This window comes from Pleuronectes platessa, chromosome 19, assembly GCF_947347685.1.
Source record: "Pleuronectes platessa chromosome 19, fPlePla1.1, whole genome shotgun sequence".
Taxonomy (NCBI): Eukaryota; Metazoa; Chordata; class Actinopteri; order Pleuronectiformes; family Pleuronectidae; genus Pleuronectes; species Pleuronectes platessa.
The window spans coordinates 2,552,699-2,577,973 of record NC_070644.1 but is presented as its reverse complement, the minus strand read 5'-3'; the positions used below and the strand labels follow the sequence as shown (position 1 = coordinate 2,577,973).

General features: G+C 40.3%; 2 protein-coding genes across 5 annotated transcripts; one reads left to right on the top strand and one right to left on the bottom strand.

Moving 5' to 3' along the window:
* The first annotated feature begins 878 nt into the window (after nt 1-878).
* ash2l (ash2 like, histone lysine methyltransferase complex subunit) lies at nt 879-9,957 on the top strand. 3 transcript variants are annotated; one of them, XM_053411340.1, is made up of 17 exons: nt 879-970; nt 1,622-1,688; nt 1,841-1,986; nt 2,090-2,178; nt 2,270-2,364; nt 2,992-3,087; nt 3,383-3,478; nt 3,584-3,659; nt 4,708-4,725; nt 5,880-5,979; nt 6,673-6,890; nt 7,276-7,443; nt 8,181-8,374; nt 8,457-8,549; nt 8,633-8,731; nt 8,813-8,872; nt 9,343-9,957. In XM_053411340.1, the coding sequence occupies exons 1-17, from the start codon at nt 912-914 to the stop codon at nt 9,448-9,450; spliced, it is 1,782 nt and encodes a 593-aa protein (XP_053267315.1). In that variant the 5' UTR covers nt 879-911; the 3' UTR covers nt 9,451-9,957. The 3 variants fall into 3 exon arrangements, with proteins under 3 accessions (XP_053267315.1, XP_053267317.1, XP_053267316.1); XM_053411342.1 differs by lacking the exon at nt 9,343-9,957 and adding an exon at nt 9,118-9,322; XM_053411341.1 differs by lacking the exon at nt 4,708-4,725.
* Nucleotides 9,958-10,057: 100 nt separating this feature from the next.
* Nucleotides 10,058-22,246, bottom strand: grk5 (G protein-coupled receptor kinase 5). 2 transcript variants are annotated; one of them, XM_053411344.1, is made up of 16 exons: nt 21,959-22,246; nt 20,963-21,052; nt 20,746-20,858; nt 19,321-19,398; nt 19,039-19,136; nt 18,857-18,949; nt 18,492-18,555; nt 17,550-17,690; nt 15,465-15,655; nt 15,339-15,376; nt 14,695-14,784; nt 13,362-13,570; nt 13,097-13,234; nt 12,009-12,146; nt 11,786-11,923; nt 10,058-11,698 (listed from the first exon to the last, which is right to left on the bottom strand). In XM_053411344.1, exons 1-16 carry the CDS (start codon nt 22,008-22,010, stop codon nt 11,609-11,611), a joined length of 1,761 nt encoding a protein of 586 aa, XP_053267319.1. In that variant the 5' UTR covers nt 22,011-22,246; the 3' UTR covers nt 10,058-11,608. The 2 variants fall into 2 exon arrangements, with proteins under 2 accessions (XP_053267319.1, XP_053267320.1); XM_053411345.1 differs by having other exon boundaries at nt 17,565-17,690.
* Nucleotides 22,247-25,275: the final 3,029 nt, after the last annotated feature.

Sequence of the window (25,275 nt, the reverse complement as noted above, 5' to 3'; positions counted from 1 at the left end):
ACTTTAAAAGGCCAGTGAGTTGTGTAAAATTCGAATAACTATTAACACACACATAGTCCTATGTTTTGTTTATCATAGCCTCTTGGTCTTTGTTGTTTCCTCCACGTTTATCTTGCTGCAAATTATTACAGGTGCTGTGTGTAGGTGTAGAGGGAATTTGTATTTAATTCCCTGGTGAGGAAATAAACCATCAGACTGAGTGATCATCTAATGATATCAAAGTATTAATTAAAGGTCAAGAAACAATTTACTGAGAATAGATTTGAACACCAACAGAGTTACTAAGCAAACACTTGACCAATCGGGACAGAATCCTCAACACCACTGCAGGTATCAAGGATCTGACAAATGGCGGGTGGGATGTGCCAGCTTTTATGCAAAGCTCAAGGGGATCCACGTCATCCTTCGATATCATGGCGGCAGGACGTGTCCAGTGCTCAGACTTTCTCAGACATTGCTCAGAGGATGGGCAAAATGCCCCCCTCTCTCCTGAGTGTATAGACACTGGGCAGAAAATAAAACAGTCACAAGGACGTTTAGGCTCAAACTAACTAACATTTCCTGATATCAGGCAGATGCAAACATTAAGTAGAATTTATATAATGATGTTTTTTCAGGTCCATCCAACTGAACTTAGAGCATAGCTGTCAGGACAGGAGGATCTGTTACATTTCAGAAGAGGACAGTTCGATTCAATAATTTCCATGACAGTAGGTACATTAACAGCGACAAGAAATTCGACTCAAATTCCTTGTATGCACACTTTTTGTATACTGTCTATGTATGGTTAAGTGCTGAATAATTGCAGTTCACCTTTAAGCCTGTCGTGTCGCTGTTAAGTGGTGCCATTACCGGAAGTGCTGGTCTCAATCGTCTCTCGCGATGTTTTTTTGTTTTCATTGATTTGAAACATGGCGTCTGAGGTTGAGGCGGGTAACGCTGCTACAACCAAGCCGGAGAGTGGAGAAGGGTAAGACTGATCCTTGCACAAGGGTTTTACCGGCACTGATGAGTAGGACATGATATCGACTATTTGTGAGAAGTCCAACCGCAGAAATGCTGTTGCGTTTTTTAGCCATACAAGCTGCTAGTAGCAGATAGCTAGCTAGCTAACGTTAGCTAAGCACAGACTCAACGGCGGAACCATTCAATGTTACAGATGATCTCTTTAGCTCTTAATGGAGAGAAAAAACCTATCTTAAAATATGACATTTCAATGTTACATAGTCTGCCGGTTGTCTTTGGATGTGATGATAACGGGTCTCTGATAATAAGATAAAACCCCTCAGGACAGATTCCCTTTGTATAATGTCAGTTTTAATCCACACGGGAAGACAATTTGACATTAGACATGTGCCGAAATAATGTCTGAAGTTCCACGTTATTAAAAGGGGGAAATAAAAAAGCACCTTGAAATCCTGTTGATATTAGTGTAGTTTGATACTGTATGTTCATTGTCCATTCTAACTGGAAACATGATGCCTCGGGAATGTATTGCACTTCTATTCTTTTAGACTAGAAACATTTCGAGGACTTATTTAACTAGGTGAAATGAAGTTAGCATTTATAGGGATCTGGATAAATGTCTAGTTATGTGATGAATCTTTCTGCTGACTTCCAGGGATGCTGCATTTGGGGAACTACCCATCAGCATGGATACTGAATCTTCAAATGGCAAAGAGGGAATGGTAACATCCCAAGATATTATTATTTTATGACCCTTTTTGAAATGTGTATTTTGTGTTACACGGCGGTGAAATGGATTGGTTTTCTGACTGCTCAAATGTGATGTATACTTCATGTCTTCATTACAAATACTCTGTTGTTGTGTTCCACACAGGAGGCAGCCGGGGAAGGCTCTGAGGCAGCTGATGCTCTGACTGGATCAGGAGATGAGGAGAGTGGGAGGCAACTGGGGGAGGTGGAGCTGCAGTGTGCCTTATGTATGAAGTGGTTCACTGCAGACACGTTTGCCATCGACACCGCGTATGTATAGTAAATCTGTTATTCAGTTAATTCTCAATGAAACATCTTCTGCTGTGCTTTCACCCTGACAGTTTTAATAATTCGCTCATTTCCTCCTCTACAGGACCTGTCTTCCCTTTATGACTAATTATGTGTTTCACTGCAACGTGTGCCATCACAGTGGTAACACATACTTCCTGAGGAAACAAGCAAGTAGGTGTTTTGTGTGTTAGGACCTGAAATTACTGTTACCATCCACAGTGTTTTCAGTCACTTATAAGCTGATGTTGCTTTTTGTGTTCAGACCTGAAAGAGATGTGTCTCACAGCCCTGGCAAACCTCACATGGAGATCCAGATCACAAGACGAGCATCCAAAGACCATGTTCCCCAAAGACAAGGTGAGAGTAATACATTTTCAGCGAATGTGCAGTTGCAGATGTGGTGCCCAAGTTGCACAAGATGTAATAAACAGCTTTTTAGATAAACTTGACTTTAAAGCACAATTAATTAGGGTACATGATATTGTGCTGATAGTAAATAAACTGACAACCTTGTGCCTCCATTGATTAAATAATAAATAACTAAAAATAATAGCAGATTAATTGGTTAAATAAAAAAATCATCATTCATTATTGTAGTTTTTTTGGGGGATTATGTCATAAACTAAGGCCAGATCTGTACATAAAGGCTTGAACTGTAGTGTGTGTGTGTAAAAAAGATTAATTCATTACATTATTGATTTATTTCCTTGTAATAAATTAAGTTAATTAATTATTTATGTCTGTATACACAGTCACACCATACACATTATATGGGGCCGTTTCACGAAATCCAATGATCTGCACAGTTACTCAGGTTGAACTCACCCTTGACTGCTGCTCTTCACTTAATGTTCATCGAGAGAAAGAAAAAGAAAGTGGAATTGTGTTGATATTAGAGTTTTGAACACTTGTTGTCATTGACTCTCTGAATACTTTTCATTTATGGAACCATTTGTCTGTGTTTCTTGTAATTCTTTGTTGCAGGATATCATACCATTCATTGACAAGTACTGGGAGTGCATGACAACCCGTCAAAGACCAGGGAAGCTCACCTGGCCCAACAACATAGTGAAAACAATGGTAATGTTGTGGTGTATAGTCTGGGAAACACAATCCAGCACACAGTGAATTTAGAGAGGCTGCTTCTAAACCTTCATGTAAAAATCAGTCAATTGCAGAGGAGCCAGTTAGCATAACTGTTGTGGTCTCACTCTTTCTTGCAACTGGCCTTGCTTTAGTGGTTAAGCAGTTTCCAACTTTTGAGTCATTTATGTGATGTCCTCTAAGTGGTAAAGGACATTCCCACAAGGACTAAAAACAACATGGCATGAATACTGTTAAAGGTCAGTATTGGTACTTTTTGTTTATTTTCTAGAGCAAAGAGCGAGATGTCTTTCTAGTGAAGGAACACCCTGATCCCGGCAGTAAAGACCCAGAGGAGGAGTACCCAAAATTCGGCTTGTTGGACCAGGTATTTACCACTCGGCTGCGATATACTGTATAAAGCACTATGTTGGGAAAATGATTTTGTATCCAGATCTTATGTATAACATTAGCTTCTGTTAATCTTCTATAGGACCTGGGAACCATTGGACCCTCATATGACACACAGAAACAGGCTACTGCTGCTCCTACGGCTGGTGGACTCAATGGTAAGAATGTGACACAATAACATCTAATCTCGGAAAAAATTATAATTTCTTCTTGTAGCCCTGTTTCACATTCTGTTTCAAAAAAGGCCAAAGGGCAGAACAGTTAAAGGTGCTTCCACACCTGTTCTTCCATTATGTGTGGACCAAAGGCTTATTCTGCGTTGCTTTTTGCGTCAGGTCGAGATCACACAGGCTCAGACTAAGCGGACATCATCATATATCATGACAAATGGAACCAAAAAGAGTTTCCCCCCCCCCCTCTAATATGACTCCTTTTCATTTTGGAGGGACCTGGACAAAGCACCTGCTCTCTGTTGAGGTCTACTTGGAAGATGACCAAAATCTGTCTTTTCAGGACATCTCATGTCTGGTTTTGTCTTCACCACAGACCAAATAGATGCCCTAAATATACAATGACTGCAAATTTTGTTAGAACTAAACCAAACAAGTGAGGTGTGGAAGCACCCTCAGAATATAATTCAATAGCCAATACAATAGCCAGTATAAATCCCCCAAATAGAGATTAAGTCTGCATCCACACTACTATGTTTCAGACTTAAAATGCATCACTGTTGCTATTTTTACGCCTGACATCCACACTACTCCGGAAGGTTCAATCACCTAAAAGGGAGAACTTCAGAAATCCTGCTGGCTCTGTTTTAGAGTGAAAACTCAAGGTCTGCATTTTACTCTGAACGGGCAGAAATTATGATGTTTGGAAGTACCACACTTCCTGTCACTTACATATCCACCTCGTTGTTGGTTCAATAAACGAAAAACCTGCTCTTACTTTTCACCATTGTTCTTTTTCAATGTATTTTCTGTAACTAAGCAACCAACTTCAGAGTACACAATCTGCTTGCTATTGACTCCGGAACGCACATGACCAGTGTTTGTGAAGGGACATGTGTTGCCTTTTCATATGTTTTAATATGGATGGAGTGAGTGTTTTAAAATGCAGTTTTAAAGCTAAAAGGCATTAGTGTGGATGTAGCCCAAGAGAGTGTTACATGTGATGACCATGGTGACTCTGTGTGTTGTGTTCCAGGTGGATCTGCTTTCTCAGGTGACTATGTGGTACTTTGGCATCTGGAACTGCTCAGTGTGTTTTTTGTCTTGTAACCCTCCGGATAGAAGTTGGCCCTGAGGTTCCAATCAGACTTGAGTTTGCTCTTTCCCCTCATTCAAACCAAACTCGACCTAAACTGATTCTCAACTAGCATCTTGTGGGCAACTTCATCCATGTTCAGTTGTTACCTCCCTGTCTGCTCTCTGCGTCTGTTTCGTGCCTCCCTCCCAAAAGCTTTGCCGCCCCCACCCCCCTCTTTTGATCGGTGAACATACCTTTCTCGTCTCTTCTGGCTTGCTGTTAATGAGCCCTGAAATCCCTAAAAGACAACTCCTCACTGAAATGACACTCTGCCTTCCACACCACGACACACGTGAGAGCAGAGTGTCATTTTTTATTTGTGTCGTTGGCTTTCATCCAATGCTGATTAGCCTCATCCTCTTACTTCTCCTGTGGGTTTTTGTTTCAAATGTACATAATTTTACTAAAAGGTCATTGGACGTCATTAAATGTAAGATCCAACATTAGGTTTTACACCCTAAATACATGTTTTAAAAAAAATAATTACTCCTGACACTTCAATGCCAAGATGTTTGTAGGTTTGTACAATCACTTCCTGTGATGTTAATGCACTGACTCAAATGAGGACAAATGGACATTGCGTACGTTGTAATTACCAAAGACATTTCTTGTCTTTGGTAAAACTTTGTATTCGACGTGGATACAGTATTTTGTGGAATATTTTTGTGTGTGTAGTATCTGAACTAGCCTGTGCTTTGTTTTGAGGTATTTTTTACTGGGTAGATGATCATTTGTAAGAGGGAACACACAGTTTTAGACTCTTCTTCTACACTATATTTACTTTTCCACATAACAAGTGTTATTCTTGGAAGGAAGATGAAGTAAACCCCAGCATGTGGCTGTGGTTTTACTCACTGACATAACAGTCCAGCAGGTTTGAATTGAAGAGGGATCCTAAGAGGCTGATAGTGTTTGGAAGACGCCATGCAAACTAATTCCTGCCTTTCGTGCCTGCTATTTCCCCGCGTATACCAAACGCCTAATAACGTGCTTTCACTGTGTATGTTGGTGTGTTTGTGTTGGTCCAGCTCTTTCTGTTCAGCAGTGTAATCTGTGGTTTGTTTTTGAAGGTGCTTTGGCCCCTGGTCCAGGAAAAGGCAGAGGAGCTAAACGTAAACAGCAGCAGCAACAGGAGGGCACAGCTGCCGGGGCAACCAAGAGAACCCGCAGGTAATGAGATCTGTCCGTCAACACTGACACGTTGGGGATATTCACCAATGATCTGTTGTGCTTGTCCAGGGTCTTTGAATGCATACCCTTCTTTTGTTTGTGAAGCAAACCTCTTCTTTGGCTAACTCCCAAAGGCTCTTAAATCTTGTTGTCTTTCCAAGTGGACAACTCCTTCATGTGTGGCTTCTCTTTTTAATCCTGAGATATTTGAATTTTTTCAGTTTATCATCCATCACATGTTGTAAATGTCATCAACACGCCCACATGTTCACTATGAAAAGCAGCTTAAGATTTGCAAGCCTTCACACAGGAATGAGATATATAAAAACAAAAACAGTACATAATAAAACAGAAAATAAATAAATAAAAGTACTCAGTATTGCCAGTCTTCCTGTAACCTGACACCACAAACCCTCATATTTTTGCACAAGCCTGTTACAATATGTTTAACTGGAATCTTGTGCTGAAAGTTTGTTTTTGTGTGCTGACCTGCAACACAATGAAAAATATCTGGTGCAGTGATATGAGGGTCCTAAGATACTGTGTGTGCAGATCCAGTCAGGAGACTTTCAAACAATGTAGTATTAGTCCAGCACAAAACAAAACACAAGACTGTTCCACAAGGGAGACAATGTTTTCCAAATGAATGAAGAGTTCAAATAAACTTGTATATCTCTTCTTCCCCCATCTCAGTGATCCTCTGTTCTCGGCCCAGCGCCTACCGCCTCATGGTTACCCACTGGAGCACCCCTTCAATAAAGACGGATACCGTTACATCCTGGCAGAACCCGACCCTCATGCTCCCGACCCAGAGAAGCTTGAGCTGGACTGCTGGGCTGGCAAGCCCATACCTGGTGATCTGTACAGGGCCTGTCTCTATGAGAGGGTGCTGCTGGCCTTACATGACAGAGGTACTTCGAAAACCTCATTTATAGCAAAGTGGTGTTATTTTTTTTTTAGATGTCATCTTATCCACAAGTTGTTTAGGCCCATTGCTTTATCATGTTACACATTTCATTAAAAACACGTCATTAAAAGCCAGCAAAATTATTTATGTAAAGCCAAGTTCACATTACACAACTTCCAAAGTCATAACGCTGTGAAGTTCACAATAAGCAACAGAAATTGGAGAATTGTGCTATTTGTAAAATATCAGAAAGCATACAGGTTCCCTGTTTCAGAGCAGATTTCGATTTTATGTCAGTGAATCAAAAGGCTAGTTCTTTTGTGATCAAGCTGTGCTGCCGAATCCATTTTTATGTGATGTGTACGAAACTCCTCATGTTCATGTTGCAGCGCCTCAGTTGAAGATCTCTGATGACCGTCTGACAGTGACTGGAGAGAAGGGCTACTCCATGGTGCGAGCATCGCACGGCATACGAAAAGGCTCCTGGTTCTTTGAGGTCTCTGTTGATGACATGCCCGCAGAGACCGCGGCTAGGCTCGGCTGGTCTCAACCACTCGGTCAGTATCTGATCCATCCTCACACGTACCTCTTTGACCTCTTTGCATTTTGCTCTCTGGTTGAGACAGACAGAGTGGAAATCCCAACATTTAAGGTCCAATTTCTAACAAGTTGTTTAAAGTCTTAATTTCTCAACTGATTATACCACAGTGTCTCTAATGCAAACCCTCAAAGAGTAAGTTTCTGTTTCTTTACATTCTTCCTAAAATAATAGTCAGGGGACCTGACCACATGAAAACTGAAACAGAATATACTGGCTGTAATAATTCATGTTCATACTGGTTATAAGAAGATCTGATGAACCTTCAGTGTAAGTGATGGGAACAAAACCCACAGTCCTCGTTAAGTCTAGAAGGACCTCTTGCTTTTTTCTTTGAGCTGCAGTGGAATCACATTAACCAAAATACTGTTATAGCGTTATAGCGTAATTTAAATAGTCGGACTAGAAATAATGTGGACCTAAAGTTTGACTCGCATTGCTCGCTAATATATAATAGTAGTCATGTGATATAATGTGCCTTCATTAAAGGGAGTCACATTTAGCAGAAATCTGCTTTCACTCCAAACATTGTTTTACATGTTGCTTGGTGTAAATGCATTCTAGTAAAACATAGATGGTACCTGACTTTGAAACATATTTTATTTGTTCTAAATGATACAAATGGCTGAAGTCAACGTAGGCTTGTTCTGTTGTTATTTGAAATAGTATAGTGAATTATTTTCTTGTATTTTACAGGTAACCTGCAGGCACCTCTGGGTTATGACAAGTTCAGCTACTCGTGGCGCAGTAAGAAGGGCACGCGGTTTCATCAGTCCATTGGAAAGCATTATTCCTCAGGATACGGTCAAGGAGACACGCTGGGCTTCTTCATAGAGCTGCCCGATGGCACAGAGACAGCCAAGGCTCTGCCAGATACATACAAGGACAAGGTAACAACGGAGAAATAATGAGAGCTAATAACTGTTACAGGCTGTTAGTCTGACACCTTTTGTTGCTCCGTTCTGATTACAGGCGCTAATCAAGTTCAAGAGCTACCTGTACTTTGAGGAGAAGGACTATGTGGACAAAGCAGAGAAAAGTCTTAAGTCAACGACTCCTAGCAAGGTCAGAAAACTCCTCCAAAATAAAATGGAGTAAAAAAAGCTGGAAGTATTGGCTGCTTTAAACTTGTGGATTATGTTTTTCAGATGATATTCTTTAAAAATGGAGTGAGTCAAGGTGTTGCCTTTGAAAACCTGTTTGAAGGCATCTACTTCCCCGCCATCTCGCTCTACAAAAGCTGCACGGTCGGTACACGAGACACGCTCATGAAATCTGTACCCTCTTCATTTTCTAGTCAGTTAAAGTTCACCTCTGTCTCTTTTCAGGTTTCAGTCAATTTTGGGCCACATTTCAAATATCCGCCAAAGGACATCAAGTACCAGCCGGTGAGACCATCACTTCCTCTTTGTAGATGACTTTACAAACCTGTCCACTCTAATATCTTTTAATTTGAATATGTCGTGTGTTCATGTAAACAAGGACAGTCTCTTTAGTTGGTTGCTTAGTTGTAGAAGATACTACAAACAATATGAAGAGGAAAGTCTGGGGAATTGGGTCTGGACTTTACCCGGACGTCGCACAACACCTTCTCTACAAAGATTATAATAATAATAATACATTTTATTCATAGGCACCTTTCAGAGCACTCAAGATGAATCCAGCAATGGATGCCCCACTGTGTTCTCATATCGGATTCTCCTGACTTTCGACACCCTTTATATTAGGGGGCTAGGCGGAGGTAGTCTGCAGAGTTGAGTGCATGTCTGAAAGCAGCTTGAAGGTGTTAGCATCCCTTTGCATTCAAAGTTACCCTTCTGACCTATTGCACGATCAATCATATGTGTCCTCCTCTCAGATGAGTGACATGGGCTGGGGAGCTGTGATCGAGCACACACTGTCTGACATGCTGTACCACGTGGAGACCGATGTGGACGGCCGACGCAGTCCTCCGTGGGAAGGATGAATCCGGCTTGAATTCAGAACACACCCTCCTCAAGTATCAAAACATTGCTCCTCCTTCAGGCCGTAAAATAAAAGCGCCACACAATGATGTGAGCTGTTGGTCCATAAAGTAAAATGAATGAATTTGTCTTAAAGTATTTCCTCACAGCTTTTGATGGACTTCTATATGTCAGCAAACGTGCCATCAGCCAACAACAACAACAAAATGGGATTATCTTGGAGGCTCTGCTTAGAAATATATGTACATTTTGAAGTTCTTGTTAGAGACCGAACTCGGGGCCAGTCACAACACACATGTTGAGTATCATGTTCCACCTCTAATGTTCTGCGTTTAGCTGCGGCCCAATAGACCCACTTCAACATTTCCCACAATCATTCACTAGACGAGAATTGATTCTGCAGTCTTTAGTATGGTCTGTCTTTTTGCTAATTTTATTTGTATTGCAATGTATGTCAGTTATTTACTGTTTTATACTCTTGAGTTAAATAAAAATAAATAATACAAAGACCCAGTTGAACTCATGAGATCTGAAATTTCAAAGAAAGACGCATTTACATTAAAGAAGTGCTTCCTGACATTTACATCGAAAGACACAAGAATTCATCTGTACTATATAAAAGTTTTAGAATTTAATGTATAAAAAGACATTTAAGTGCATCAATGAATGTACAGTTAAGTTTCTATGAAGACATAATTCATATCATTATATTTTTCTATATCATCATCTCTTACCTGTTCATATACCAGCATCTGATGACAGGTGTGTGTATTGGGAGTTTTAAGTTATTTACAAAAGGGTAAATAAACACTTAGAGCTGCTTACATCAAGAGATTTGTGGGAACTATCAGCTACATGATTTTAGAACATTTCTCCCCCAACCAGTTGATAAAGGAATTACTAGTTATTTAACCTGATGGTTAATATTTGATTCTTCTACATTGCTGGTTAACTGTTGAATATAAGATGTTACACAACTGCCTGTCACTAGGTGGGGCTGCAGATCTGATGGGCGCACCATTGTAAACTGCAAATGTGGAAAGTGGGACAGATGACTTGTGGTCAAACCAGTATGGGTTATCAGTGTTTTGATATAGAAACGGAAAGTAATTTTGAATAGACTATTAAATGCCAGGATAGATGGGGAATAACCATCGAAGACAAAATAATTTTTCAGTTTCTATATCAAAACAGGATAAACTGGCATATAAAAGCTCAACTAAAGTGATGTGTTATCACATTAAGCTCAGGTATGTAGACGTTAACCTACAAGGAAAGAAAGCTGATGGAGCTAGCCAGCCGACGTTAGTAAGCCACACTCGACAAACCAGTATCACAGTGTAGTGAATCCTCCCTCAAGTCTTAATTTCAATTTGTCGTTAAACCCATCGGTACTCAACTACATTAGTCTTGTTGGTACTCATGTATTAAGAGTTAGTTTGCTGCTTATAAATGCTGAATATTGGAGTTTATGTAAAATGTCTGGTGCGCCTTTCAAATATTAAGTATTTTCTAAATTTCTCGATTAATTGTTTTATAAAATATCACACATTTTTTAAATGCCCATCCCAAGTCCAAGATAGCCTCTCTGAATGTCATGAGTTGTCCTTCCAACAATCCAAAACTAGGTATTAAGTTGACTATCCTACAAGACAAAGACCATTTGTAAATATTTACATGTGGAACCAGAAGGGAATATGGAACAAGTATATTTGTCACACTTTTGCTTTAAAAATCTCTTTACTTTTGACCCAGAGAAAAAATCTCTTGTTGGTTGAATAGGTTTTTCTTTTTTGTCCATTATACTCGGATGAAACCCTGGCAGGGAAGTGACCGCAACAAAGATCTTTTATGGCTCATATGGCTGGGAATAAACTGGATACAATGTTACGACATTGCTTCATACTCCATTTTTTGTCAAAATTCAAGTACTAAACAAAAAGGAATTGATGTACGATGTTTTCCAAATGGATGGAAATGAATGGGTGCAAGTTTGTGCAGCTATAAACTAGACCTATGTAGGTCTTAAAAAAAGGGGGGGGGGGGCGATGCTTGGATTTAAAGGGAAGAGGAGGTCTACTCCCATGGTCCTTTGCTGCTACAGTGATGGATGCTGGTTGTTGTCAATATCTTTGCCAGTAGTTTCTGCTGTGACGGCCCTCAGAGGGCGGTGCTGAGAATTCCTGACTTCAGGTAGGTTTCCTCTGGCACCAAGCTCTGTTTGCTTTCGTCTGAGGAGTCCGAAATATGCTGTCGGAGGAGAGAGGGAGAGAAATGATCCACTTTCACAAACAACTGTACACACACAGTTTGATAAGCAGTGCGCTGACTTCTTACGTGTCTGCGGAAGATTCGGCGCAGCAGGATGTGTCTGCGTTTGGGGCTGTCAGGGGCCTGGGTCCAGTCCAGGTCCAGGCTTCGGGTTCCAACTGCGCCAAAAACATTCAGCTCCTTAAAACATCCTGTCTCTATTATCTACAGGGACGACAGATAGATCTTTAACTCTGCTTTAAACATAAGAAAAGATTGATAATACGATGTGTGTGGGAAATGACCACACCTCATTTTGCCAGGTTATAGGAATGCTGCCTGTATTGAACTTGGCGTAGAAGTCATCGTCTGTTCGGTCCAGACTGACTCCCTTCACTGTAGAAAACTCTTCAATGTCCTGCACATCACTGCAGTACACCTGTCTGGGCTGGAGGAGTAAAAAACAATCACTGCTATAAACTTTTTATTCGCAACCTACAACCACATGTATTCAAGCTCATCTAAACCTACTCTACAAATTCAGAGCCATAATCACTGGTCTTTTTGTATAGATTTGAATCCATGTTGCACTTCGACTACGATTATAATGGATCAAAATGCCCATTATACTTTTTGGGTTAAGAACACCTCAAACAGTCAAAGATATAAATTCTGGACAACACTAGAAGAAACATATAAATAGTTTTTTTGTCCTTTAAGACTTTTTTGAGCGGTGAAAAGGTTAGGATTAGGGTTAGGAACAGGGTAGGGGAGACACACATAGCATATGGTCCGACTGACAGGAAGTCGAACAAGGGTCGTCCTCCTCCTCCTCAAGGGATTCAGATATTAGGTCGCCCCCTATATTTTGTGATTTAAACCACACTTTATAAATTTGTTCTGGTCTTTGATGCCAGAATTGAAGAACTAATAAGACAAAGTGAATTATGTTGGTGGATCTAAACCAGAAAAAGTATTTATATCTTTATAAGGGACTAGGAATTTATAATAATTACTTAATTAGTTATTAACTCTCTGTTAAATAAGATTCAGGGTTTAGATGGAATTCCTATGGGAATTCCCAAACCTTGTCTATGGTTTCTGTGTTATTATTATAATTAGTATTACTATTAATAAGCATCACAATTTAAGAAACTTCTGAGACAATTATTAGACAATTATGAACCACTAAGACGAAGTGTTGTTCATTCCCCTAAAAGAGTGGCTTGTAAGAAAGTGGTACCAAATCCAATTGTGTTTTAGTACAATAAAAAGTGCATTTGAATAGAAATGCTCCTTATAGTTTGCACTGTGTCGTTGTTATTGTTGCATAATGTATCTGAATGCTTCTCCTGTCACTACCCATGTGTCTTAACCAATCAGGGTTGGGGTACCTACATCAGGTGTAAACGGAGGCTTGACGAGTCCCGCCTCCAGCATCCGGAAGTTGATATTTTGGAAGAAAGGATGTGACTGGACTTTTCTCCCCTTTGACCCCTGGCAGCCCAACCTCTGCCTTGGGTCCTTAGTCAGCAGCTACAGCACACAAGGGAAGGACACCTGATTAGTTTTATAGCTTAAAGAAAGTTGTATTTGCACTTGATTGAGTTTTGAGCTGTGAAAGCTGTCAGCTGAGCAGCTCTGATGATTTCTGAGCACCCACCGAGGAGCAGAGTTCTTTCGCCTCCCTGCTGAACTTGACACTGTATTCCTCCTGCTTTGTCTGAATCCGTCGCTCCATCTCTGAGGAACCTGGGTTCTCTCCTCGGGCTCTGAACGGCGGCTGCCCTGAGGTCATTTCGTAAATCAGACAGCCGAGGCCCCACCAGTCTGCACTCATCCCATAATGATCATGGCCGATCACCTCGGGAGCTGAAATCATTATTCAGATTAATAAACTGTCTGCTCTGCTGCAGCAAGCCTGTCAGTTGCACACTTGTACCTGCAGGAGGTGTATTTTCAGTCTATATAGTCTGCAGGTTTACCACAACAGCCTTGTTCACCATTAGACATTAAAAATAAATCTCAGGCACTAAATCTGTTAATCTTTAGTTTAGCTTTAGTGCGGACTTTTATTTGTTCATATGTTACTAGTACAACTGCAGGAAGAATAATTTGAATGCTAAAGTTGAAACTGTAAAGAATAGACAACTAAATTCTAAGTCTTCAGAAGAAACGGACTGTCACCAGTGATTCAATCTCTTCAGCTTTATGTTTGCACCGTCCAACACGAGTTGCACTTATTTCATCATTTTGATACTGTAAAACCTTTTAGAAAATAAACAGCAGTAAAACAAGGTTAAATAAGGATGCTCTATTTATCTAGTCATTCCTTTTATCGCAGCTCTACCCAAAACTGCCCAAAACCTATAGTTTTGCAGGAGAGTGTTCCAGAGCGTTTTAATAGGGAGTTAAAACATCATGTGGATAACATACATTTCATTATCTATTAATTGTTTTGTAGCATACACAGTCATTGCATATTTGTTCATGAAGAGTGCAGAAAACCTCAGGTGTAATGACAATGTCTTAGGCTCATTGCCATGTTTTGTCACCTTCATCCTATATGCACAGTTACAATAATCGTTAAATAGTTTTATACATATTTGGTTTTAACAAGGTCAGAGGAAATGAATACATCATAACCAGGTGACTTCCCTACAAATGTAAATTCATGTAATACAAATAATTCTACAGACATTATTTAACACAATTATTTAATTGATCATTCCTCCTTCATCAACTGATACACAGTAGGTTTTCTGAATGCTTTAGACTGACTGCTCATTTATTACAAACATTTCACTGTGATTGCTGGAGATGAAAAATTTATTTTGGAGTTTGTTTTTTTGTTCACAGTGAACATGGCAGTCTAACACAGCTCCTATCCTGGCTCTTGTTCAGTAAAATCAGCCTCTGAGCTCTTTTACTCAGATGGAAACCCCCAGACTAAGGGTCTTCATGGGACTCAGGGTGGATGCAAGTTTCATACATACCCATGTAGCCCAGCGTGCCCACCCTTCCTCGCACCAGACTCCCCTCGGAGAGCTTCACAGCCAGGCCCAGGTCAGAGATGCGGATGTGTCCTTCATGGAACAAGTACAAAAGAATCCACTGAGCTGGTTTCGTGGTTGAGATTCTTGCTGCTGTGACGCACTTTCCCTTTTCACCCTGTCAATTGCTGCATCCCTCCCCTCCAGCTACAGCTTGTGGTGTGAGGCGGGGGGTTGTGCTGGTTCTTAGCACTTATACAAACTGTGTGTTCAGGGCTCTGACTTTCGTGAATGTGTTAACACTAAGGCATCTCATGGAAAGGTGGTTCCACAGGTGCTGAGGTCTCTTAAAATAGATACCACACCTGATTCCCCCTGGCTTTCCCTTCCCCAACCTTCTTCAGTTTGTACTCTTGTCAAAATACCATTAACTGCTTCCTCCTTGGTAGCTGCATCCTGAATCTGATTGGCCGAGTGATTTTCTGGTCAAACTTGAACTATTATCAACTTGTAATTATAGTTAAAAATAGCCCCATCAGAAGGTGCTCTGAAACATGTCATCATGTTCCACCTGCACAGCTTGGAATGTGATCTGTTGCAAGGTCACTCCAGAACAAACAAAGGGTGTTTACTGTGGCTGTACTTACCGTTGTCATCCAGCAGAATGTTTTCTGGTTTCAGATCTCTGTAACACCGGATGCAACATTACTACTCAGTAACCTCCTGAACAGAACATGTGGAATTAAGCAGTGCCAATGTGGAAATACACTGACCTGTATAATATTGACTTCTGATGAAGGTGCATCAAACCACAGCAGACTTCTGCAGCGTAGAAACACACTCTGTCTCTGTCCAGGCCGGGAACTCCGATGTTATAAATGTGATACTTCAAGTCCCCACCGCTCATCATGGTCAGAACCATACAGAGGGCGTGCTTGGTCTCATAAGCATAAGCCAGGTTCACCTTAACAGAGGCCGAGAGAAAGTGTAATAATATATATAATAATATATTTAAATAATAAAATGGAGAGCAATATGATCAATATTATTATTGATCACAGAACATTATTATATGAATTAAATTTTATAGCAATTATGTAAACAATCCACTATTAACAACGCAGAACAAATAAATAAATAGATGTTATGTAGATGTTAAAATATATTAAAAAGTTTTCCTATAGAATTACTATTAGTGCAATGATTTAAAAACAGGTAAAGTGCTGGCAAGTCTAATCTCTTCAACAAGGAATTCTAGAGAGTCGATGTCCCCCTGGCAGACGCTTGCTCACTGGAACTACTAGCAAGACTGGATTACTTTGTGTTCCATCACAGCTCAGAGCTTGGCCCTCGGAATGACATCACACCTGAACAACCTGAGCGAATAGCGTTCCAGTTGCACAGTAACAATGTTTACGTTAGCCAGCTCTCCGTTGTTAGCAAAAGCAGTTCATTGTAACGCACTACGCGACATTTCAAGCATTCTAATAGCACCCCTGTAATATGACTCGGGACCAGACCTTTAAAAGTTATCAAAGAAATCTCAAAATCAATCATTAATTTAACTTGCAGTCAATGCAGTGAGGTAAGAATTGGAGAGCTATGAGCCATATGATTTGTTTAGGTTAAAAAGCAAGCAGTAGCATTCTGCAACAGTTAAAATGTCAAGAAACTGAGGATCGACTTGTGCATGTGTATAAGTCCAGGGGTGAGGAGACAAAGGCAATAGCTTTTATTCTCTGGTTTTGAAATAGCTCTTGTTGTTGGAACCCACCCTTTTTTTTAATAAGCGAAAACATAGGTACACATGACTGACAGGTCATACTTGTTGCCAAGGCGTAGTCTTCTAGATTGAATGTTCCAAAATTAATTAGTACTGAGCGTCGACTCTTAGTTTTACTCTTGAGATTCACCTGTGAGCCTCTACTCTTAGTTTTACACTTGAGATTCACCTGTGAGCGTCTACTCTTAGTTTTACTCTTGAGATACACCTGTGAGCTTCTACTCTTAGTTTTACACTTGAGATTCACCTGTGAGCGTCTACTCTTAGTTTTTCTCTTGAGATTCACCTGTGAAGCTCCTCTTGATACCTAGATGAAGCTCTACCAAAGTGATGGGATTGTGGGTAAAGAATCCCAGACATTTAACCAATCAGAGCAGCAGCTCACTTCCTGAAGAGGAGACTGATGGGAGAACGCCCGCCAAACAAACAGGAACTGAAGGGGCTGCAGATAAAGCATCACTAATGAAGCATGCAGCACTTTGCTGATGTCAGTAGGAAGCAGGCTTAAGGCAGTTTTTGAAAGCAACCAAATATTTAATGTTTATATTTTATTTTATGTTATTTAAAGATTATCTGTACCTGATCCCTTACTTTTTCTGGTGTGGCACACACAGTAGAGTACACACTGGGACCAAGAAATGGAAGTGAAAGAAAAGTGAAAGAATACATAAGTCCTGGATCCACCCCTTCGTATTGATCCGCAACAACATTGAGGGTTATTTCTGTGGCCCTTGTGCCATGTTTTTGTTGAAATCTGTTTTTGTGTTATACTGCTGACAAACAAACAAGCCAACTGACAGGGCCGAAAACAGCACCCCCATGGCCCCTAGGTCAAAATGGAGGATCCACATTTGTTCCAGTACTGTAGTATTATCCTGTGTTCATAACTCGATCGAAAACACAAATATTTTAAGTTTACTACAGAAACAAAGAAATGGCATTGACCTTCCAGTACTTCAGAATCAGACTCATCCTACCAAATGTGAGTTTGGAAGCTTAGTGTATATCATATAAAAAGCAAGCAGACAAAAGGGTAAAGGATCAAACAGCCAGAACACAAGTGTGGTAATCTCACCACAAATCGACTGACCAATCCTTCCAGGATCTTTTTCTCATTGAGAGCCATGGCCTCCCCTCGCCGCTTCTTCACATGGGTCTTCTCCAGCTTTTTGCAGGCGTACATCATTCCTGTGGCTCGGACCTGACAAGCCCACACCTGGAGAGGAAACAGAGATGCTAACACTGTGGCAAATTTGTCGTGGGGACAGAGTCAAATCTGCTGAGAAATTGATGTTAGGAAAGAAAAAATGGCAGCTTCCTGAGATTAGATATTGTAGCGGCGATGAACTGTCCTCACATAGCTTTGTAATTAAGAGCTATAGCATAGTTTTCTGCTGGATTTGTACTTATTTGAGAAAATTCATTGAACTTTAAACAAAACTTGATGATACGAAGTAGGTTAATCTTCATGTTGTTGATGGTTTCATCCTCTTGTTCTCGATGCTAAAGCTTCACGGGTCTGTGAGCTGTGATGAAAATGACATCCCCTAATAAAAAAAAATTGACAGTCACTGTGTAGATTAACAGGGGTTCTGGTACAAGGTGAAGGGGTTGGTGTGTTTGAAGGCAAGCTATCAGGTCAACTGACTGTAACTTCTCAGTTCCTTCTTAAGATCAAATTTTATCTGAGAGCCTTTCTTGATTTTACCTAAATTTAAATTTTCCTTGAGCTGTCTTACTGAACCGTTTATAACTGCAGTCTGTTAAATCTGAGGAGTCCATGACTGTTTGATTGTAGCCTTCTGATTAACCCAAGTATAAGTAAAGTTGATAATTTTTATCATAGTTTTTTTCAAAAGCAGACATTTCAAATTAGGGACAGATAACGCATAAGCTCTCTTAATTTGTAGATGCCACCAGATTTAAGTGAGAGCATGTTTTTTGATTGGGGTGAACAGACCCTGAAATCCATAACAGAGAGTGATGTTGTACTTAAAGTGGTGTGACTGTGACTTACCTCTCCAAACCCGCCTTTCCCCAGTAGTCTGTACTGTCTGAATTTATTCTTGCTGATGGGCTCCCTTAAAGAAAAAGGACAGCTTGTTTTCATTCACACAAAGTCTGAAGAAGATGTGTGAGCTAAGTGTGACACAGAATCAGCAGTGATTACAGTGGAGTTCATCAAGTGCAAGCGGATGAACCAGCACAGGCACAACCACACACAGGATGTTCTGTGTTTTGCTTCCTCTGGCTGGTGAACACACACACACACACACACAGACACACACACAGACACACAAACACACACACAGACACACACACACACACACACACACACACACACACACACACACACACACACACACACACACACACACTGACCTCTCCAACATCTTCCACTGAAGAAAACGGTCAAAGAACATGCTCTCCTGGTATAGTGTGAAGGCCTCTCCACTCAGGTGTTTGTGTAGGTCTCTGAGCCATGAAATAGAGAGTTAAGTTATCAAACCCTAAAAATCACAGGCACGTGTTAACAACATCACAGGGAGTGTGTGTGGACTCACTCCCTGCAGTCATGGAAGATGTCCCCACAGGGATCCAGCTCCAGTCTCTGGATGCTTCTCTGTTCATGGCTCAGCAATGTGGGTACACATTGATTCGACTGAAAGCGCAAGGAAGACCCAGTTAATAGTATTGATACTTTGGAAAATGAGTGGCAATTTTAATGATACTTTGTTGTGTTAATATCCAGCTAATTGGTACTTTGGTTAGTTATTCTGGAGATAAACCATGTTCATAAACATAAATATCTAGTAAAGACATGTGACGTCATGCCGTTGTCACACCTGACTCGTGAGGAATCTCTGAATGATGCTGATGCCAAACTCTCTTCTCTCATCGTCCGACTTTGTGTCGAAGATGTCCTAAAAAGTGACAAAGAAGAAAGAGATAAACATTTAGGGAAACAGAGTCTGAATACACAGCACAAACTTTTGCACTTATCACATCACACGCTTGACAAACATCAGACAGGCTGCTTCAAATGTAACGACTTCAGAAATCAACATATCTTTTCATGGAGCTCATATCAACAAAACACGTCCTTTATGTAACTTTTTCCTGCAGAATATTATCATTTTGATGCTTCATCCAAATGTTGGCCACTTCTATTTGCAGATATTTTAATACAGATTCTGAAATTCACAGATGAATGCAAGTGTCTGAGACTTGCATTCATCTCTTTTGAGATCCCGCTCACCACCTTTTCCACAGACTTCCATCCGGAAAAAGGGTCCGGGCCATCAGGACTAAAACCTCGCGCCATCTGAACAGTTTTTTCCCTATGGCAGTGGGGCTCACAAACAAGCCCCCTGCATCACACTGACTCTGCATCACACTGACTCTGCCCCCCCCCCTTGCACATAATTTATACTTGATATATCAGTGGCACTATCACCAATCTCTTAGCACCGCACGTGCCCATAACTATGGTACTGTATATATTTTGTTCCATTTTGTTCCGTATTGTTGTTTTATGTTGTTTTTATATTGTTGCTTTTATATTGTTGTTTCTAGATTGTTGTTTCTATATTGTTGTTTTATGTGTATATGTTGTTTTTATATTGTTTTTTTTTATATTGTTGTTTTATGTTCAGTGCACCAATGAACGACACCAAGGCAATTTCCTGTATGTGCAATCATACTTGGCAATAAAAAGAATTCTGATTCTGATTCTGATTTTGAATTTAATTTAGAACACAATTTTCCAATGCAGAATCAAATTAAATACTTTCGTGAGTCACATTGTAAATTGTTACTCTTTTTGTCTTGTGAACTTGTCTCTCCAGTAAACTCCAGTTCAAGCCTTATGTGACAGCCTCCTCTATGCTGGCTGCAAATTATTTAATCAAATGTTTCCTTATACTACTTCCTCCCCGCTCGGGATTCCAGTAATGCAGTTTACTGGTGCGTGGCCACGTTAGAAAAAAATCTATCCCTGCGCATATTGTATTTCACTGAGAACCCTTTCAATTAAAAGGCTTTCCCCACCTTTTCTGAACTTCTGTTGCCTTACATTTGTTTCACAGCCTTGTCGCCATTTCTGGTTAATAGCGTAAAGTTAGTATAGATTTTGTTTGGTGTATTTTGTCTTTCTGTAATTGCAAGATTTAAAAATATGCTCAGATCAGATCTCTGTTTCTCTGTATTTCCTATAGTACACGTCCTATAAATACTTGTTGCCAGGAAAGTCTCCGTAGTTGAAAATGTACCAGAGCATCCAGGAGGGACATGTAGTTCTGCACATCAGGACGACTCCGACAGAAGAGCTGGAAAAGTTTCTTGCCAATAGGCTGCGTCACACATAGACTGTGATAGTCTCGTTCTGTCGGAGAAAATAAAACGTGTGGTGTAATCACGCAAAACAAAACTGATCATGTGATGATAACAGCTGAAACAAAACAAACAGAAATGCATTGGTGCACATACCAATGCTCATAGCCAGGTCCACACACTGACTGATGTGAGGGAAGCGAAGCATCTCTCTCCATTTCCAGCTTCTGCCTTTACTCCTTCCACCTGCAAGCAGACACACAGACAGACACACACACACACACACATACACAGACAAACAGATACACACAGAAAGACACACACACAGAGACAGACACAGACGGACACACAGATACACGCAGACAGACACACACAGGCAGACAGACAGCGAATGTGAAAATATGTTGTGATAGTGTAAAAAAATAAATGAGCTAAGTAATGAATAATAACTCAGACTGACATCTGCAATGTTTCAGAAACAAGCACACGTACATGCGTACGCCCGTTCTTCAGGTTTCAAACAATAGCAGGTTCAACTACAGTGAATGAGCTATTAATAGCTCTGGGAACAGGTAAGCAAAGCCTGTGGGACTGCATTACTCTGCAACTTACTTCCATCTTTAGACGGCCACAAAGATACCTCTGGAAGATTACATCTACATTTGCAAGTCAAAGCTGTACATTTTAACATTTCAATTTAAATGAGGACTGAGATTTTTCTTCTACAGGGTTTGACAGTGCTGCATGCGACTTGGTTTTTGTTCAGGGGACTCCACAGGACATGCAGTGTTCACAGAAGATAAACAGGGACAGAAACTATAAATTAAAAAAAACAAAAAAATGCTGTGGGAAAAAATGACACCAACATTTGCATGTATTCATAACAGAGACCTATAAGTCAGCAGTTGTGATCAGTTTCATCATCCCTCATCATTCAGCACCTTGTTGGCTGACTGACCTCAGATCACCCGACCAAAACACAACTGCAAAGGCAGCAATGATCTCTGGGCTCCTGACAAAGATTATGTGATGACACTGAGCAGTGTCATCCTTTAACATTCTATCACATGACGTCTGAGCTGAGAAACTGAACTTTCCAATCGTTTCTGATACATTTTTAAGGTTTTTAAGGTTTTTTAAATGAACTCTTACCTTCCCGGGCTTTAATAAGAGCACTGTTTGCCACCATGCTTTCAATCTCCATGGAGGAGTTTGTGTCTGTTTTGAGTTAAGTTGTCCTCGTCTATTTGTCCCAAGACAGCAGCACAATCCAGTCTTCATGCACTGTCTGTGATCAAATCTGAGCTCATCAGCAGTCCCAGTAAATAGCAGCAGTCCTGTTGGTTGAGTTGGAGTGATGAGGTGTGTCATTTAGCTGCTACCTGCAGTCCCTGTGACTCACTATTGAATGGAGAAGCAGGTGTATGCACTTATTTTGCTCAACAGTGAAAGAACGAAAGGACGCTCCCCCGTCATGGAGGCGGGACAAACACTGCAGAACGCTTGTCATCGGTGTTTCTCAAAGTTCCCAGGAGTGTGGGGATATATTACAGACACCTCCAGAGGGCAAAATGACATTAACTTGAATTTATATTAGAAGATTAGAAAGAAAATTATAAATTATAAGGTTTATATGATACTGAGAAGGGGGAGATACTTTGGCCGATTTGACATGATCATGATTTTGGAAAATGTGTGAGCATTTTTTTGCCATTTTCTTATTTGATCCAATTTTTTTGCGGTTGTCAAGTTCAAGTCAGTTTTATTTGTATAGCTCTAAATCATAACATACATTATCTCAAGACACATTACATAGTAAGGTTGATATCTTGGAAAGTTATAGAGAAACTCTACAGTTCCCACTAGAGCAAACAGTTTGGCGAGAGAGTTGGCAGTTCAATCTCAGTCTGTGCCTTTACGTGTGCCAAAGTGTCCTTGGGCAAGAAACTGACTGTCCTGGTGGCTGTTCCATCAGCATGTGAGTGATGAATGACAGAGAAAGGGGAGCACATAGATGCACTCTATGTGTATCAATACAAGGAAGAGCGATATAATTACAGACCATTTCATAGCAGCATTATTTCTTCAGGTGGTCTGTGCCTTTCAGGTGAATGCAATATGTTCTTGAGGGAATTTCATTAAATTTGGCACAAACCTTTTGGTCAAAGCGTGGCCTCACAGAACATGCTTTTGGCTTTGTGGAGAAGTCAGGGAAGTTTGGGTTAGGTTTGTTAGCTTTGGCTATTTGTAAATATTCAGTTTGACACAAAGATTAACTGAGTAGATTTCAGTGGTTGTAAGATCACAGTCGTTCTGCTGTCCCAACACATTGGAGCTAGCTCTGTTTTTCAGTACCTGCTGTGTCAGTGACCTTTTATTGACGACACACAAACCTTGCAGTCACACAGGTCTACAGAATATGGTAATATAGTATGTTCTGTTATGATCATAATTAGCCCAATAATTATTTCTTTTTTGAGTCATGGCCAAAAACATTAGTGTACATTTGTGCACATGTGAGTTAGCTACATAGTGAGCATTGACTACCAAAATCTAATCAGTATGTGGAGGTGAGGGGGCTGCTCCACGCACAGGGAAGAGCTGTTTGCTGAGTGATCCTCATGTTTAAAAGGCAGCGACTGGGCTGCCTAAGGGAAAACACTCGGAGACTGGCAAACACTCGGACAGAGTCAGAGACACAGAGACTTAGCTGCAAAGCGCAGGAACTTTAAGTTTGACTTTCGAATTTATGTTTTCATTTAATGAAGTATGCTGAAAAGCAACACCCTAGTCTCTGCGTGTGTGTGGGACAACCCTGTGGCATGCCACACAAACATTCCTGTAAGCTTTTGACCTGGTTAAATTTTAAAGAAATTCCTTTGACGCACTACTGTGATATCACGTTCATGAACAGTCTGGCAGTCACACAGATGGAGAGAAACCTAATGCCTCCAACCTTGGTTGGTGATGACACACTCTATACTCTGTACGTTTGACTTCCGGAGGTGACACAGGTGTTTAAGGTGCATCCCCCCTCACATGATGTGATCGTCAAGGCGTTTTTCAGAGACGGTACGGCTGGAAAGCTGCGTCGGTTTCTCATCACGCTGCTGCTTTGCCTCGGTTGCTTTGCCTTGACGTGTTGTCTTACTTTGTTGTACTTTACATTTCGTTCTGCTATTATGTTGAGATACTTTGTTTGTTTTCCCTTGGCTCATTAAAGCATCACGTCAGAGTCCTTTACTGAGTTAAGTGCAAGGCTTTTAACAGTGTGCATATGAGTGGGGTTTGTCTCCTTTTTCTTTTGGTTTGGATTATACGTGTCTGCTTAATTTGTGGGTCTTTATTATTTCCTGTTCCCTTTGTTATGTCCCCTGGGTGGAACTAGGGGTAAAGAAGGACGGTAACACACAACAAACAATAACGTTTAATCGACTCGGAGCGGATTTGACAAATAAAGGTGACTTTCATTTTAATTATAAGTCAAGTGCAAATATAACTAAGAATCACAGAATGTGGGGAAGGATGGAACAAAGGAAGTTGCCAACGAAATTAAATGAATATTACATTACATTTCATAAAGCTTACGCTTTTATCGAAAGGGACTTACAATAAGTGCCTTCAACCATGAGGTTACAAAGCCAGAACAACAAATCAAGAAAGTACAATTTTCTTCAAGAAATCCAAACTACAAAGGGCTATAGGTAAATATGTATATATTAAATATAACTAAGCTAGTCTCGACCATTTACTACCTCTTACACAAAACCACAAACAAAAAGCCTAAGTTAATTTTCTAAAAAAGAGCTTCACTGACAAAAATACAAAGGTGGCAACAACTAAACTGAGTAGTGTTTCTAAACAAAAAAGAAAACCTACGTGGATGAGTGTATAGGGTCCCGGCATACCTAGTCCTTCCTTCCCACCACATTAATCACTGTACTTTAACAAGTTTGCTCTAATACCAATGCAACAAACACTCAGGTCGAGATCCCCCTCACTTCTGGTTGGACAAGCTGTACTTAGTGGAGGAAGGAACCACTCCCATCTCACCTGTAGAGAAAACAGCAGAGACAGCAGGAAGGGACAAACACAAAGAACAAACACACACACAAACCAACACACAACACCTTGTTTTTTGTATCTAATTTTTACCCCTGTTATTACTTGATGATTTATACTTTATTAGGCTTTTGAATAATTGTTATTTTGTTTATTTTACTAGTATAAATTTATCTTGTTTCTTTGATTGAACTGTGTGGAGCCCTATCGATGTGTGTGTGTTTCTTATATATATGAAATAATTTTTCAGTTTTTTATTGACAGAGCTGAAACTTCATCACAAACAAATTGACTTAACAAATTACTGTAAGTTTTTATATGTAAATATATACTGTGTATATATTACATGTCATTTTAGCTGACGCTTTTTTCCAAAGCAACTTACATTTTTAGTTCACTCAACATTT

Excerpts from the sequence above, each read along its gene's own strand:
- ash2l (XM_053411340.1), top strand. The coding sequence starts at position 912 with ATGGCGTCTGAGGTTGAGGCGGGTAACGCTGCTACAACCAAGCCGGAG. Across the intron at positions 2,365-2,991 it reads CCATGTTCCCCAAAGACAAG|GATATCATACCATTCATTGA; the intron begins GTGAGAGTAATA and ends TCTTTGTTGCAG. Across the intron at positions 3,479-3,583 it reads AATTCGGCTTGTTGGACCAG|GACCTGGGAACCATTGGACC; the intron begins GTATTTACCACT and ends AATCTTCTATAG.
- grk5 (XM_053411344.1), bottom strand. The coding sequence starts at position 22,010 with ATGGAGATTGAAAGCATGGTGGCAAACAGTGCTCTTATTAAAGCCCGG. Across the intron at positions 18,950-19,038 it reads ATCTTCCATGACTGCAGGGA|AGACCTACACAAACACCTGA; the intron begins GTGAGTCCACAC and ends TTCATGGCTCAG. Across the intron at positions 11,699-11,785 it reads GCCGAATCTTCCGCAGACAC|CATATTTCGGACTCCTCAGA; the intron begins GTAAGAAGTCAG and ends CTCCTCCGACAG.